Raw genomic sequence first — 13214 nt, forward strand, 5'->3', positions numbered from 1 at the left:
TGTGATACAGTCTGGAATGGAACCAGGGTCTGTAGTGACGCCTCTACCACTTAGATACAGGGCCTCAGACCGGTGTGATACAGCCTGGAATGGAACCAGGGTCTGTAGTGACGCCTCTAGCACTGAAGATGCAGTGCCTCAGACTGCTGTGATACAGCCTAGAATGGAACCAGGGTCTGTAGTGATGCCTCTACCACTGAAGATGCAGTGCCTCAGACCGCTGTTATGGAATGGAACCAGGGTCTGTAGTGACGCCTCTACCACTGACATACAGGGCCTCAGACCGCTGAACCAGGGTCTGTAGTGACGCCTCTAGCACTGAAGATGCAGGGCCTCAGACTGCTGTGATACAGCCTTGAATCGAACCAGGGTCTGTAGTGACGCCTCTACCACTGAGATACAGGGCCTCGGACCGCTGTGATACAGCCTGGATTCGAACCAGGGTCTGTAGTGACGCCTCTACCACTGAGATACAGGGCCTCAGACCGCTGAACCAGGGTCTGTAGTGACGCCTCTACCACTGAGATACAGGGCCTCAGACCGCAACGCCACTCAGGAGTCCCTTCATCATTCTCACACAAGTCATTTCCTGAAGGTCCAAGCCTCGATACAGCGCCATCTACTGGTATGAAAGCGTTAGTGAACGCTGCTGTCAAACAAACTAGACTTTTATTATGGAAATGAACCCGGAAGCTTCAAAACGTCTGGCCTAGTGTCGCCAGATTGACTAGCCAACCTCCACGAGCTACGTTTGGTTCATGTGCTTTGCAGATGCCACATTCCTGACACAAGTCGGTAGGTATAAAACAAGATGTGTAACCGAGTAAAGTAAGAATTCAACGTGTAAACGCTCCTTCCTCGTCCTGACACATCCGTATAACACACAGGATGTTCACCGAGTTAATTAACGTTTACAGCTTCTATTACGATCCCAACAATTTACTTCTGGATTTTGTTCCGTTCCTGACGATGCGCAGGTTCAACCGCTGGGCAGCCGCCTGGGTCCATGGCAGCTGTCTGGGTCCATGGCAGCTGTCTGGGTCCATGGCAGCCGTCTGGGTCCATGGCAGCTGTCTGGATCCATGGCAGCTGTCTGGGTCCATGGCAGCTGTCTGGGTCCATGGCAGCTGTCTGGGTCCATGGCAGCTGTCTGGATCCATGGCAGCCGTCTGGGTCCATGGCAGCTGTCTGGATCCATGGCAGCCGTCTGGGTCCATGGCAGCTGTCTGGGTCCATGGCAGCTGTCTGGATCCATGGCAGCTGTCTGGGTCCATGGCAGCTGTCTGGATCCATGGCAGCTGTCTGGATCCATGGCAGCCGTCTGGGTCCATGGCAGCTGTCTGGGTCCATGGCAGCTGTCTGGATCCATGGCAGCTGTCTGGATCCATGGCAGCTGTCTGGATCCATGGCAGCTGTCTGGATCCATGGCAGCTGTCTGGGTCCATGGCAGCTGTCTGGATCCATGGCAGCTGTCTGGATCCATGGCAGCTGTCTGGGTCCATGGCAGCTGTCTGGGTCCATGGCAGCCGTCTGGATCCATGGCAGCTGTCTGGATCCATGGCAGCCGTCTGGGTCCATGGCAGCCGTCTGGATCCATGGCAGCCGCCTGGGTCCATGGCAGCCGTCTGGATCCATGGCAGCTGTCTGGATCCATGGCAGCTGTCTGGGTCCATGGCAGCTGTCTGGGTCCATGGCAGCTGTCTGGATCCATGGCAGCTGTCTGAAGACTCTATGGATGCTGAAGACCATCTGCTTTGTTCCCCCAAACTGAGTAATCTGCTGCCAACTAGTCCAGTCAGTCTGTCAGGAGGTCTTTGATGTTCGTCTCAACTTGGAGCACCGTCCTCTCAACCTCTTCACTTCCACATCTCCCCCCCCTCTACATACCTCCCCCTACACATACCTCTCCCCCTCCCTCTCTACATACCTGCCCCTCTACATACCTCTCCCCCTCCCTAATCTACATACCTCTCCCCCACCCTCTCTACATACCTCCTCTCTACATACCTCTCCTCCTCCCCCTCTACATACCTCCCCCTCTACATACCTCCCCCTCTACATACCTCCCCCTCTCCACAAACCTCTCCCCCTCCCTCTCTACATACCTCTCCCCCTCCCTCTATACATACCTCCCTCTCTACATACCTCTCCCCCTCCCTCTCTACATATCTCCCCCTCTACATAACTCCCTCTCTACATACCCCTCCCTCTCCCCCTCCCTCTCTACATACCTCAACCTCCACATACCCCCCTCCCTCTCTACATACCCCTCCCCCTCCCTCTCTACATACCTCTCCACAAACCTCTCCCCCTCCCTCTCTACATACCTCTCCCCCTCCCCCTCTGCATACCTCCCCCTCTGCATACCTCCCCCTCTGCATACCTCCCCCTCTGCATACCTCCCCCTCTGCATACCTCTCCCCCTCCCTCTCTACATACCACCCCCTCTACATAACTCCCTCTCTACATACCCCTCCCTCTCCCCCTCCCTCTCTACATACCTCAACCTCCACATACCCCCCTCCCTCTCTACATACCCCTCCCCTCTACATACCCCTCCCCCTCCCTCTCTACATACCTCCCCCTCTACATAACTCCCTCTCTACATACCCCTCCCTCTCCCCCTCTACATACCTCAACCTCCACATACCCCCCTCCCTCTCTACATACCCCTCCCCCTCTACATACCCCTCCCCCTCCCTCTCTACATACCTCCCCCCTCCCTCTCTACATACATCTCCCTCCCTCTCTCCATCCCTCCCCACCTCTGTATACGTCTGCATGCAGAGTCTCAATTGGGTTTTTGTCCCATATAGTGAATTCTTGGTTAGTGAGTGTACCCCAGACCTCACAACCATTCTCCCTCTACCTCCTCTTCCCCTCCCTACACCCCTCTCTCCACCCCTCTCCCCCCCTCTCTCCACCCCTCTCACCACTCCCTCTCTCCCCCCCCTCTCTCCACCCCTCCCTCCAAAACACACAATATAATGGTGCCGTGCCAGGGGTTCCACACAGTGACGGTCAGACTGGGGAAAGTCAGGACGGGACCTTTCAGCACTAGAAGAAAGCTCTTCCCGACCTGAGACTGAACTCCCCAAGGTGGACTCATTCTTTGAACACACACACAGTGAAGGTATGAGTCCTACGACAAACACTCTCACATGAGGTTCCAAACACCACCTCATTCCCCGTCAATGGAGATGCACTGAGTGTTTTTACTGAAGGACTGAATATGAATATCAGTCTGACCACTAGATGGCAGCATGTGAACATCTAAATGCCAGACCAGTACAGCCCATATACAGCCCTGTCCAGCCCAGCCCTGTCCATATAACCCTGTCCATATAACCCTGTCCAGCCCAGCCCTGTCCATTTAACCCTGTCCATATAACCCTGTCCATATAACCCTGTCCAGCCCAGCCCTGTCCATATAACCCTGTCCAGCCCATATAACCCTGTCCAGCCCAGCCCTGTCCATATAACCCTGTCCAGCCCAGCCCTGTCCATATAACCCTGTCCAGCCCATATAACCCTGTCCAGCCCAGCCCTGTCCATATAACCCTGTCCAGCCCATATAACCCTGTCCAGCTCATATAACCCAGCCCATATAGCCCAGCCCATATAGCCCAGCCCATATAGCCCAGCCCATATAGCCCAGCCCATATAGCCCAGTCCATATAGCTCAGTCCATATAGCCCAGCCCATCTAGCCCATCTAGCCCAGCCCATATAGCCCATCTAGCCCAGTCCATCTACCCCAGCCCATATAGCCCAGTCCATCTAGCCCAGTCCATCTAGCCCAGTCCATTTGGTCCAGTCCATATAGCCCAGTCATATAGTCCAGTCCATATAGCCCAGTCCATATAGCCCAGTCCATATAGCCCAGTCCATATAGCCCTGTCCATATAGCCCAGCCCATATAGCCCAGTCCATATAGCCCAGCCCATCTAGCCCAGCCCATCTAGCCCAGTCCATCTAGCCCAGCCCATATAGCCCAGCCCATATAGCCCATCTAGCCCAGTCCATCTAGCCCAGCCCATATAGCCCAGTCCATCTAGCCCAGTCCATCTAACCCAGTCCATATAGTCCAGTCCATATAGCCCTGTCCATATAGCCCAGTCCATATAGCCCAGTCCATATAGCCCTGTCCATATAGCCCAGCCCATATAGCTCAGTCCATACAGCCCAGCCCATATAGCCCATCTAGCCCAGCCCATATAGCCCAGCCCATATAGCCCATCTAGCCCAGTCCATATAGCCCAGCCCATATAGCCCAGTCCATATAGCCCAGCCCATATAGCCCAGCCCATATAGCCCAGTCCATATAGCCCATATAGCCCAGCCCATATAGCCCATGTAGCCCAGCCCATATAGCCCGGCCCATATAGCCCAGTCCATATAGCCCAGTCCATATAGCCCAGTCCATATAGCCCAGCCCATATAGGCCATCTAGCCCAGCCCATATAGCCCAGCCCATATAGCCCATATATCCCATATAGCCCAGTCCATATAGCCCAGTCCATATAGCCCCAGTCCATATAGCCCGTATAGCCCAGCCCATATAGCCCAGTCCATATAGTCCAGTCCATATAGCCCAGCCCATACAGTCCAGTCCATATAGCCCAGTCCATATACCCCAGTCCAGCATAAGTGATGGGAGAGGTAATGTGTACTCACATTTTCTATGACAAACGTCCACTCCTTGTCTTCAAACTCCTCTGCGTGGGGGTCCTAGGAGAGAGGAGAGGAAACAACACAGAGGTATTCAGACCCCTTCCTTTTCCACAGTTCATTACCCTACAGCCTTATTCCCTCAATCTACACACAACACCCCATAATGACATTAATGCAAGTTAGTGCTAGTTTGACCACCAGAAGGCATCTTTGAGAAGCATTTGATAGTCTCCCATATTGGCATTACTATAGAATTTAAAACCTGTTTTTGTAATAACATAGCACAGGGGATTGATTTCAAGAAATTTGATTCATATTATGGTGTTTTATTCCGTGGAAAACGGAGAACGAAACCCTCCGGGTTTCCGTTAGGATGGCGTGGAACATATGTCGCTGTACAACGTGATGGTCGGGAGTAGGCCACAGCATAAAAGGATTGGAGGATTGTAAATTCATATCTAAGGGGCATAACATTTCCACACCCTAATTGTAGTGTAACCAATACTAATTTTGCCTATGGAAGGCAGACAGAATATCTACGAATATATATTTTTTCCAATGACGTGACTCTCCGCCAATAATTATAATGATTTATTTCTGGAGAAACCTAACTTGACTATTTAGCAGACATCACTTGCTTATATTCAGTCAACACACATACGGTTGAAGTCGGAAGTTTACAAACACTTAGGTTGGAGTCATTGAAACTTGTTTTTCAACCACTCTACAAATTTCTTGTTAACAAACTATAGTTTTGGCAAGTCGGTTAGGACATCTACTTTGTGCATGACACAAGCAATTTATCCAACAACTATTTACAGACACAACCTGATGAATACAGGCCCTGACTACTATACAACATTAATACAGGCCCTGACTACTATACAACATGATGAATACAGGCCCTGACTACTATACAACCTGAATACAGGCCCTGACTACTATACAACCTGAATACAGGCCCTGACTACTATACAACCTGAATACAGGCCCTGACTACTATACAACATGATGAATACAGGCCCTGACTACTATACAACCTGAATACAGGCCCTGACTACTATACGACCTGAATACAGGCCCTGACTACTATACAACATGATGAATACAGGCCCTGACTACTATACAACATGATGAATACAGGCCCTGACTACTATACAACATGATGAATACAGGCCCTGACTACTATACAACATGAATACAGGCCCTGACTACTATACAACATGAATACAGGCCCTGACTACTATACAACATGAATACAGGCCCTGACTACTATACAACATGAATACAGGCCCTGACTACTATACAACATGAATACAGGCCCTGACTACTATACAACATGAATACAGGCCTTGACTACTATACAACCTGAATACAGGCCCTGACTACTATACAACCTGAATACAGGCCCTGACTACTATACAACCTGAATACAGGCCCTGACTACTATACAACATGATGAATACAGGCCCTGACTACTATACAACATTAATACAGGCCCTGACTACTATACAACCTGAATACAGGCCCTGACTACTATACAACCTGAATACAGGCCCTGACTACTATACAACCTGATGAATACAGGCCCTGACTACTATACAACATGATGAATACAGGCCCTGACTACTATACAACCTGATGAATACAGGCCCTGACTACTATACAACATGATGAATACAGGCCCTGACTACTATACAACCTGAATACAGGCCCTGACTACTATACAACATGAATACAGGCCCTGACTACTATACAACATGAATACAGGCCCTGACTACTATACAACATGAATACAGGCCCTGACTACTATACAACATGATGAATACAGGCCCTGACTACTATACAACATTAATACAGGCCCTGACTACTATACAACATTAATACAGGCCCTGACTACTATACAACCTGAATACAGGCCCTGACTACTATACAACCTGAATACAGGCCCTGACTACTATACAACCTGATGAATACAGGCCCTGACTACTATACAACATTAATACAGGCCCTGACTACTATACAACATGAATACAGGCCCTGACTACTATACAACATGAATACAGGCCCTGACTACTATACAACCTGATGAATACAGGCCCTGACTACTATACAACCTGATGAATACAGGCCCTGACTACTGCGTGTTATACAACCTGAATACAGGCCCTGACTACTATACAACCTGAATACAGGCCCTGACTACTATACAACATGAATACAGGCCCTGACTACTATACAACATGAATACAGGCCCTGACTACTATACAACCTGAATACAGGCCCTGACTACTATACAACATGAATACAGGCCCTGACTACTATACAACATGAATACAGGCCCTGACTACTATACAACATGAATACAGGCCCTGACTACTATACAACCTGAATACAGGCCCTGACTACTATACAACCTGAATACAGGCCCTGACTACTATACAACATGATGAATACAGGCCCTGACTACTATACAACATTAATACAGGCCCTGACTACTATACAACCTGAATACAGGCCCTGACTACTATACAACCTGAATACAGGCCCTGACTACTATACAACCTGATGAATACAGGCCCTGACTACTATACAACATGATGAATACAGGCCCTGACTACTATACAACCTGATGAATACAGGCCCTGACTACTATACAACCTGATGAATACAGGCCCTGACTACTATACAACCTGATGAATACAGGCCCTGACTACTATACAACCTGATGAATACAGGCCCTGACTACTATACAACCTGATGAATACAGGCCCTGACTACTATACAACCTGAATACAGGCCCTGACTACTATACAACCTGAATACAGGCCCTGACTACTATACAACCTGATGAATACAGGCCCTGACTACTATACAACATGATGAATACAGGCCCTGACTACTATACAACCTGATGAATACAGGCCCTGACTACTATACAACCTGATGAATACAGGCCCTGACTACTATACAACATGAATACAGGCCCTGACTACTATACAACATGATGAATACAGGCCCTGACTACAATACAACATGAATACAGGCCCTGACTACTATACAACATGATGAATACAGGCCCTGACTACTATACAACATGAATACAGGCCCTGACTACTATACAACCTGAATACAGGCCCTGACTACTATACAACCTGAATACAGGCCCTGACTACTATACAACCTGAATACAGGCCCTGACTACTATACAACATGATGAATACAGGCCCTGACTACTATACAACCTGATGAATACAGGCCCTGACTACTATACAACCTGATGAATACAGGCCCTGACTACAATACAACATGAATACAGGCCCTGACTACAATACAACATGAATACAGGCCCTGACTACTATACAACATGATGAATACAGGCCCTGACTACTATACAACATGAATACAGGCCCTGACTACTATACAACCTGAATACAGGCCCTGACTACTATACAACATGAATACAGGCCCTGACTACTATACAACCTGAATACAGGCCCTGACTACTATACAACATGAATACAGGCCCTGACTACTATACAACATGATGAATACAGGCCCTGACTACTATACAACCTGAATACAGGCCCTGACTACTATACAACCTGAATACAGGCCCTGACTACTATACAACATGAATACAGGCCCTGACTACTATACAACATGATGAATACAGGCCCTGACTACTATACAACCTGAATACAGGCCCTGACTACTACGTGAGTTAGATTTGTACCTTTTTGCTTCAACACCAGGCCTGTCAACAAGAGATCAGCATGTTGACATAACAGTCTCTCTCACACACACACAGAGAGAAACACACACACACACACACACAGAGAGAAACACACACACACACACACACAAAGAGAGAGAAACACACACACACACACACAGAGAGAGAGAGAGAAACACACACACACAGAGAGAGAGAGAAACACACACACACACACACACACAGAGAGAGAGAAACACACACACACACAGAGAGAGAGAAACACACACACACAGAGAGAGAGAGAAACACACACACACACACACACACACACAGAAAAGCTACCTTGAAGAGTGTGACAGAGATTTCTACGTTTTCCGGTACAGGCCACACCACCACTCCTCGGTAGGGGTTCTTGATGCCTGGCTGCCAGCTGTGAGCCTGGGGAGAGATTGAGAGTGTTTATGTATAATATTTTGTGAGTGTAACGTTTACTGCACATTTACTGATCATTTCTATTTAGTTTATTATCTATTTCACCTGCTTCGGCAATGTTAACATATGTTACCCATGTCAATAAAGTCATTTTAATTGAATTGAGAGAGAGAGACAGAGGGAGACCGAAAACACAATATATACACTTTAAAAATCACTAAATATAACCTCAAACATTTACACAGACAGAAACTCATTTAGGGTGAAGACCCAAACGGTTGCCAAGGTGCAGACCAACAGGTAAACTCTGTAGAAATATGATAGAAAGCTGTACACTATACATCTCCACAGTGATTTAGCCTACTTCCTACTTCCTACGACCAGGTCCAGCTAAACAGCCTAAAGTGCTACCAAGACAAAACACACACCTTGGAGGATTTCCGTCGGCTCCTGCGAGTCCACACCACTACCAGCTTGTCTGGTTGCCTGGAAAAGAACAGAGGAAGGAGGAGGGATGAGAAGAGGGCAGTGTAGAGGAAGGATGAGGGAGGAGAAGAGGACAGTGTGGAGGAAGGAGGAGAAGAGGACAGTGTGGAGGAAGGATGAGGGATGAGAAGAGGGCAGTGTAGAGGAAGGATGAGGGAGGAGAAGAGGACAGTGTGGAGGAAGGAGGAAGGATGAGAAGAGGACAGTGTGGAGGAAGGAGGAGGGAGGAGAAGAGGATAGTGTGGAGAAAGGAGGAGGGATGAGAAGAGGACAGTGTGGAAAAAGGATGAGAAGAGGACAGTGTGGAGGAAAGAGGGATGAGAAGAGGACAGTGTGGAGGAAGGAGGAGGGATGAGAAGAGGACAGTGTGGAGGAAAGAGGAAGGAGGAGAAGAGGACAGTGTGGAGGAAGGAGGAGAAGAGGACAGTGTGGAGAAAGGAGGAGAAGAGGACAGTGTGGAGAAAGGATGAGAAGAGGACAGTGTGGAGGAAGGAGGAGAAGAGGACAGTGTGGAGGAAGGAGGAGAAGAGGACAGTGTGGAGGAACGAGGAGGACAGTGTGGAGGAAGGAGGAGAAGAGGACAGTGTGGAGGAAGGAGGAGGGAGGGGACAGTGTGGAGGAAGGAGGAGAAGAGGACAGTGTGGAGGAAGGAGGAGAAGAGGACAGTGTGGAGGAAGGATGAGAAGAGGACAGTGTGGAGGAAGGAGGAGGGATGAGAAGAGGACAGTGTAGAGAAATGAGGAAGGATGAGAAGAGGACAGTGTGGAGAAAGGAGGAGGGATGAGAAGAGGACAGTGTGGAGGAAGGAGGAGGGATGAGAAGAGGACAGTGTGGAGAAAGGATGAGAAGAGGACAGTGTGGAGGAAGGAGGAGGGATGAGAAGAGGACAGTGTAGAGAAAGGAGGAGGGATGAGAAGAGGACAGTGTGGAGAAAGGATGAGAAGAGGACAGTGTGGAGGAAGGAGGAGGGATGAGAAGAGGACAGTGTGGAGAAAGGATGAGAAGAGGACAGTGTGGAGGAAGGAGGAGGGATGAGAAGAGGACAGTGTGGAGGAAGAAGGAGGGATGAGAAGAGGACAGTGTGGAGGAAGGAGGAGGGATGAGAAGAGGACAGTGTGGAGGAAGGAGGAGGGATTAGAAGAGGACAGTGTGGAGGAAGGAGGAGGGATGAGAAGAGGACAGTGTGGAGAAAGGATGAGAAGAGGACAGTGTGGAGGAAGGAGGAGGGATGAGAAGAGGACAGTGTAGAGAAAGGAGGAGGGATGAGAAGAGGACAGTGTGGAGAAAGGATGAGAAGAGGACAGTGTGGAGGAAGGAGGAGGGATGAGAAGAGGACAGTGTGGAGAAAGGATGAGAAGAGGACAGTGTGGAGGAAGGAGGAGGGATGAGAAGAGGACAGTGTGGAGAAAGGATGAGAAGAGGACAGTGTGGAGGAAGGAGGAGGGATGAGAAGAGGACAGTGTGGAGGAAGGAGGAGGGATTCGAAGAGGACAGTGTGGAGGAAGGAGGAGGGATTCGAAGAGGACAGTGTGGAGGAAGGAGGAGGGATGAGAAGAGGACAGTGTGGAGAAAGGATGAGAAGAGGACAGTGTGGAGGAAGGAGGAGGGATGAGAAGAGGACAGTGTAGAGAAAGGAGGAGGGATGAGAAGAGGACAGTGTGGAGAAAGGATGAGAAGAGGACAGTGTGGAGGAAGGAGGAGGGATGAGAAGAGGACAGTGTGGAGAAAGGATGAGAAGAGGACAGTGTGGAGGAAGGAGGAGGGATGAGAAGAGGACAGTGTGGAGAAAGGATGAGAAGAGGACAGTGTGGAGGAAGGAGGAGGGATGAGAAGAGGACAGTGTGGAGGAAGGAGGAGGGATTCGAAGAGGACAGTGTGGAGGAAGGAGGAGGGATGAGAAGAGGACAGTGTGGAGAAAGGATGAGAAGAGGACAGTGTGGAGGAAGGAGGAGGGATGAGAAGAGGACAGTGTAGAGAAAGGAGGAGGGATGAGAAGAGGACAGTGTGGAGAAAGGATGAGAAGAGGACAGTGTGGAGGAAGGAGGAGGGATGAGAAGAGGACAGTGTGGAGGAAGGAGGAGGGATGAGAAGGGGACCGTGTGGAGGAAGGAGGAGGGATGAGAAGAGGACAGTGTGGAGGAAGGAGGAGGGATGAGAAGAGGACAGTGTGGAGGAAGGAGGAGGGATTAAAAGAGGACAGTGTGGAGGAAGGAGGAGGGATTAGAAGAGGACAGTGTGGAGATGATCATATCACAGATTACAGATTTAATAACAGAAAGAACAGTTTGACTTGTGTCCCCAGTAGCCTCGTCTTTCCATGATTCAATGGATCGTATTTTATAAAGGCCCGTCAGACATCACAAGGTGCTTCACAGACACCCAGCCGAGACCCTCAATTCCTAATGCTCTGTGTGACACTATGTGACACTATGTGACACTATGAGACACTCCCCTGGAAACAACCAAACGCACTCCCGTGACCACAACCAAACGCACTCCTGTGACCACAACCAAACGCACTCCCCTAGAAACAACCAAACACACTCCCGTGACCACAACCAAACGCACTCCCCTAGAAACAACCAAACACACTCCCGTGACCACAACTAAACGCACTCCTGTGACCACAACCAAACGCACTCCCCTGGAAACAACCAAACACACTCCCCTGGAAACAACCAAACACGCTCCCATGACCACAACCAAACGCACTCCCCCGGAAACAACCAAACGCACTCCCGTGACCACAACCAAACGCACTCCCCTAGAAACAACCAAACACACTCCCGTGACCACAACCAAACGCACTCCCCTAGAAACAACCAAACACACTCCCGTGACCACAACCAAACGCACTCCCGTGACCACAACCAAACTCACTCCCCTAGAAACAACCAAACACACTCCCGTGACCACAACCAAACGCAATCCCGTGACCACAACCAAACACACTCCCCTGACCACAACCAAACGCACTCCCCTGGAAACAACCAAACACACTCCCCTGACCACAACCAAACACACTCCCCTGACAAAACCAAACGCACTCCCCTGACCACAACCAAACACACTCCCCTAGAAACAACCAAACACACTCCCCTGGAAACAACCAAACGCACTCCCCTGGAAACAACCAAACACACTCCCGTGACCACAACCAAACGCACTCCCCTGACCACAACCAAACGCACTCCCCTGACCACAACCAAACGCACTCCCCTAGAAACAACCAAACACACTCCCCTAGAAACAACCAAACACACTCCCGTGACCACAACCAAACACACTCCCCTGACCACAACCAAACACACTCCCCTGGAAACAACCAAACGCACTCCCCTGACCACAACCAAACGCACTCCCCTGACCACAACCAAACGCACTCCCCTGACCACAACCAAACGCACTCCTGTGACCACAACCAAACGCACTCCCCTGACCACAACCAAACACACTCCCCTGACCACAACCAAACACACTCCCCTGACCACAACCAAACGCACTCCCGTGACCACAACCAAACGCACTCCCCTGGAAACAATCAGACACACTCCACTGACCACAACCAAACAGACTCCCCTGACCACAACCAAACACACTCCCGTGACCACAACCAAACACACTCCCCTGGAAACAACCAAACGCAATCCCGTGACCACAACCAAACGCACTCCCCTGACCACAACCAAACACACTCCACTGGAAACAACCAAACACACTCCACTGGAAACAACCAAACGCACTCCACTGGAAACAACCAAACGCACTCCCCTGGAAACAACCAAACGCACTCCCCTGGAAACAACCAAACGCACTCCCCTGGAAACAACCAAACGCACTCCCCTGGAAACAACCAAACGCACTCCCCTGGAAACAACCAAACGCACTCCCCTAGAAACAACCAA

At 49.7% G+C, this 13214-nt stretch overlaps 1 protein-coding gene across 1 annotated transcript in view; it reads right to left on the reverse strand.

The window, feature by feature from the left end:
- LOC110514665 (EH domain-binding protein 1-like) overlaps positions 1–13214 on the reverse strand; it is a gene marked incomplete at its 3' end in the record, with an annotated part of 194972 nt that overhangs the window by 158177 nt on the left and 23581 nt on the right. Inside the window, exons 3-5 of the mRNA XM_036960124.1 lie at positions 9252–9309; positions 8734–8829; positions 4677–4730 (exon numbers count right to left, since the gene is read on the reverse strand). Of these exons, the coding sequence (XP_036816019.1) occupies positions 4677–4730; positions 8734–8829; positions 9252–9309 (208 nt within the window). The remainder of the gene's footprint in view (positions 1–4676; positions 4731–8733; positions 8830–9251; positions 9310–13214) is intronic.

The sequence above is a fragment of the Oncorhynchus mykiss genome, chromosome 23 (genome assembly GCF_013265735.2).
Source record: "Oncorhynchus mykiss isolate Arlee chromosome 23, USDA_OmykA_1.1, whole genome shotgun sequence".
Lineage (NCBI taxonomy): Eukaryota > Metazoa > Chordata > Actinopteri > Salmoniformes > Salmonidae > Oncorhynchus > Oncorhynchus mykiss.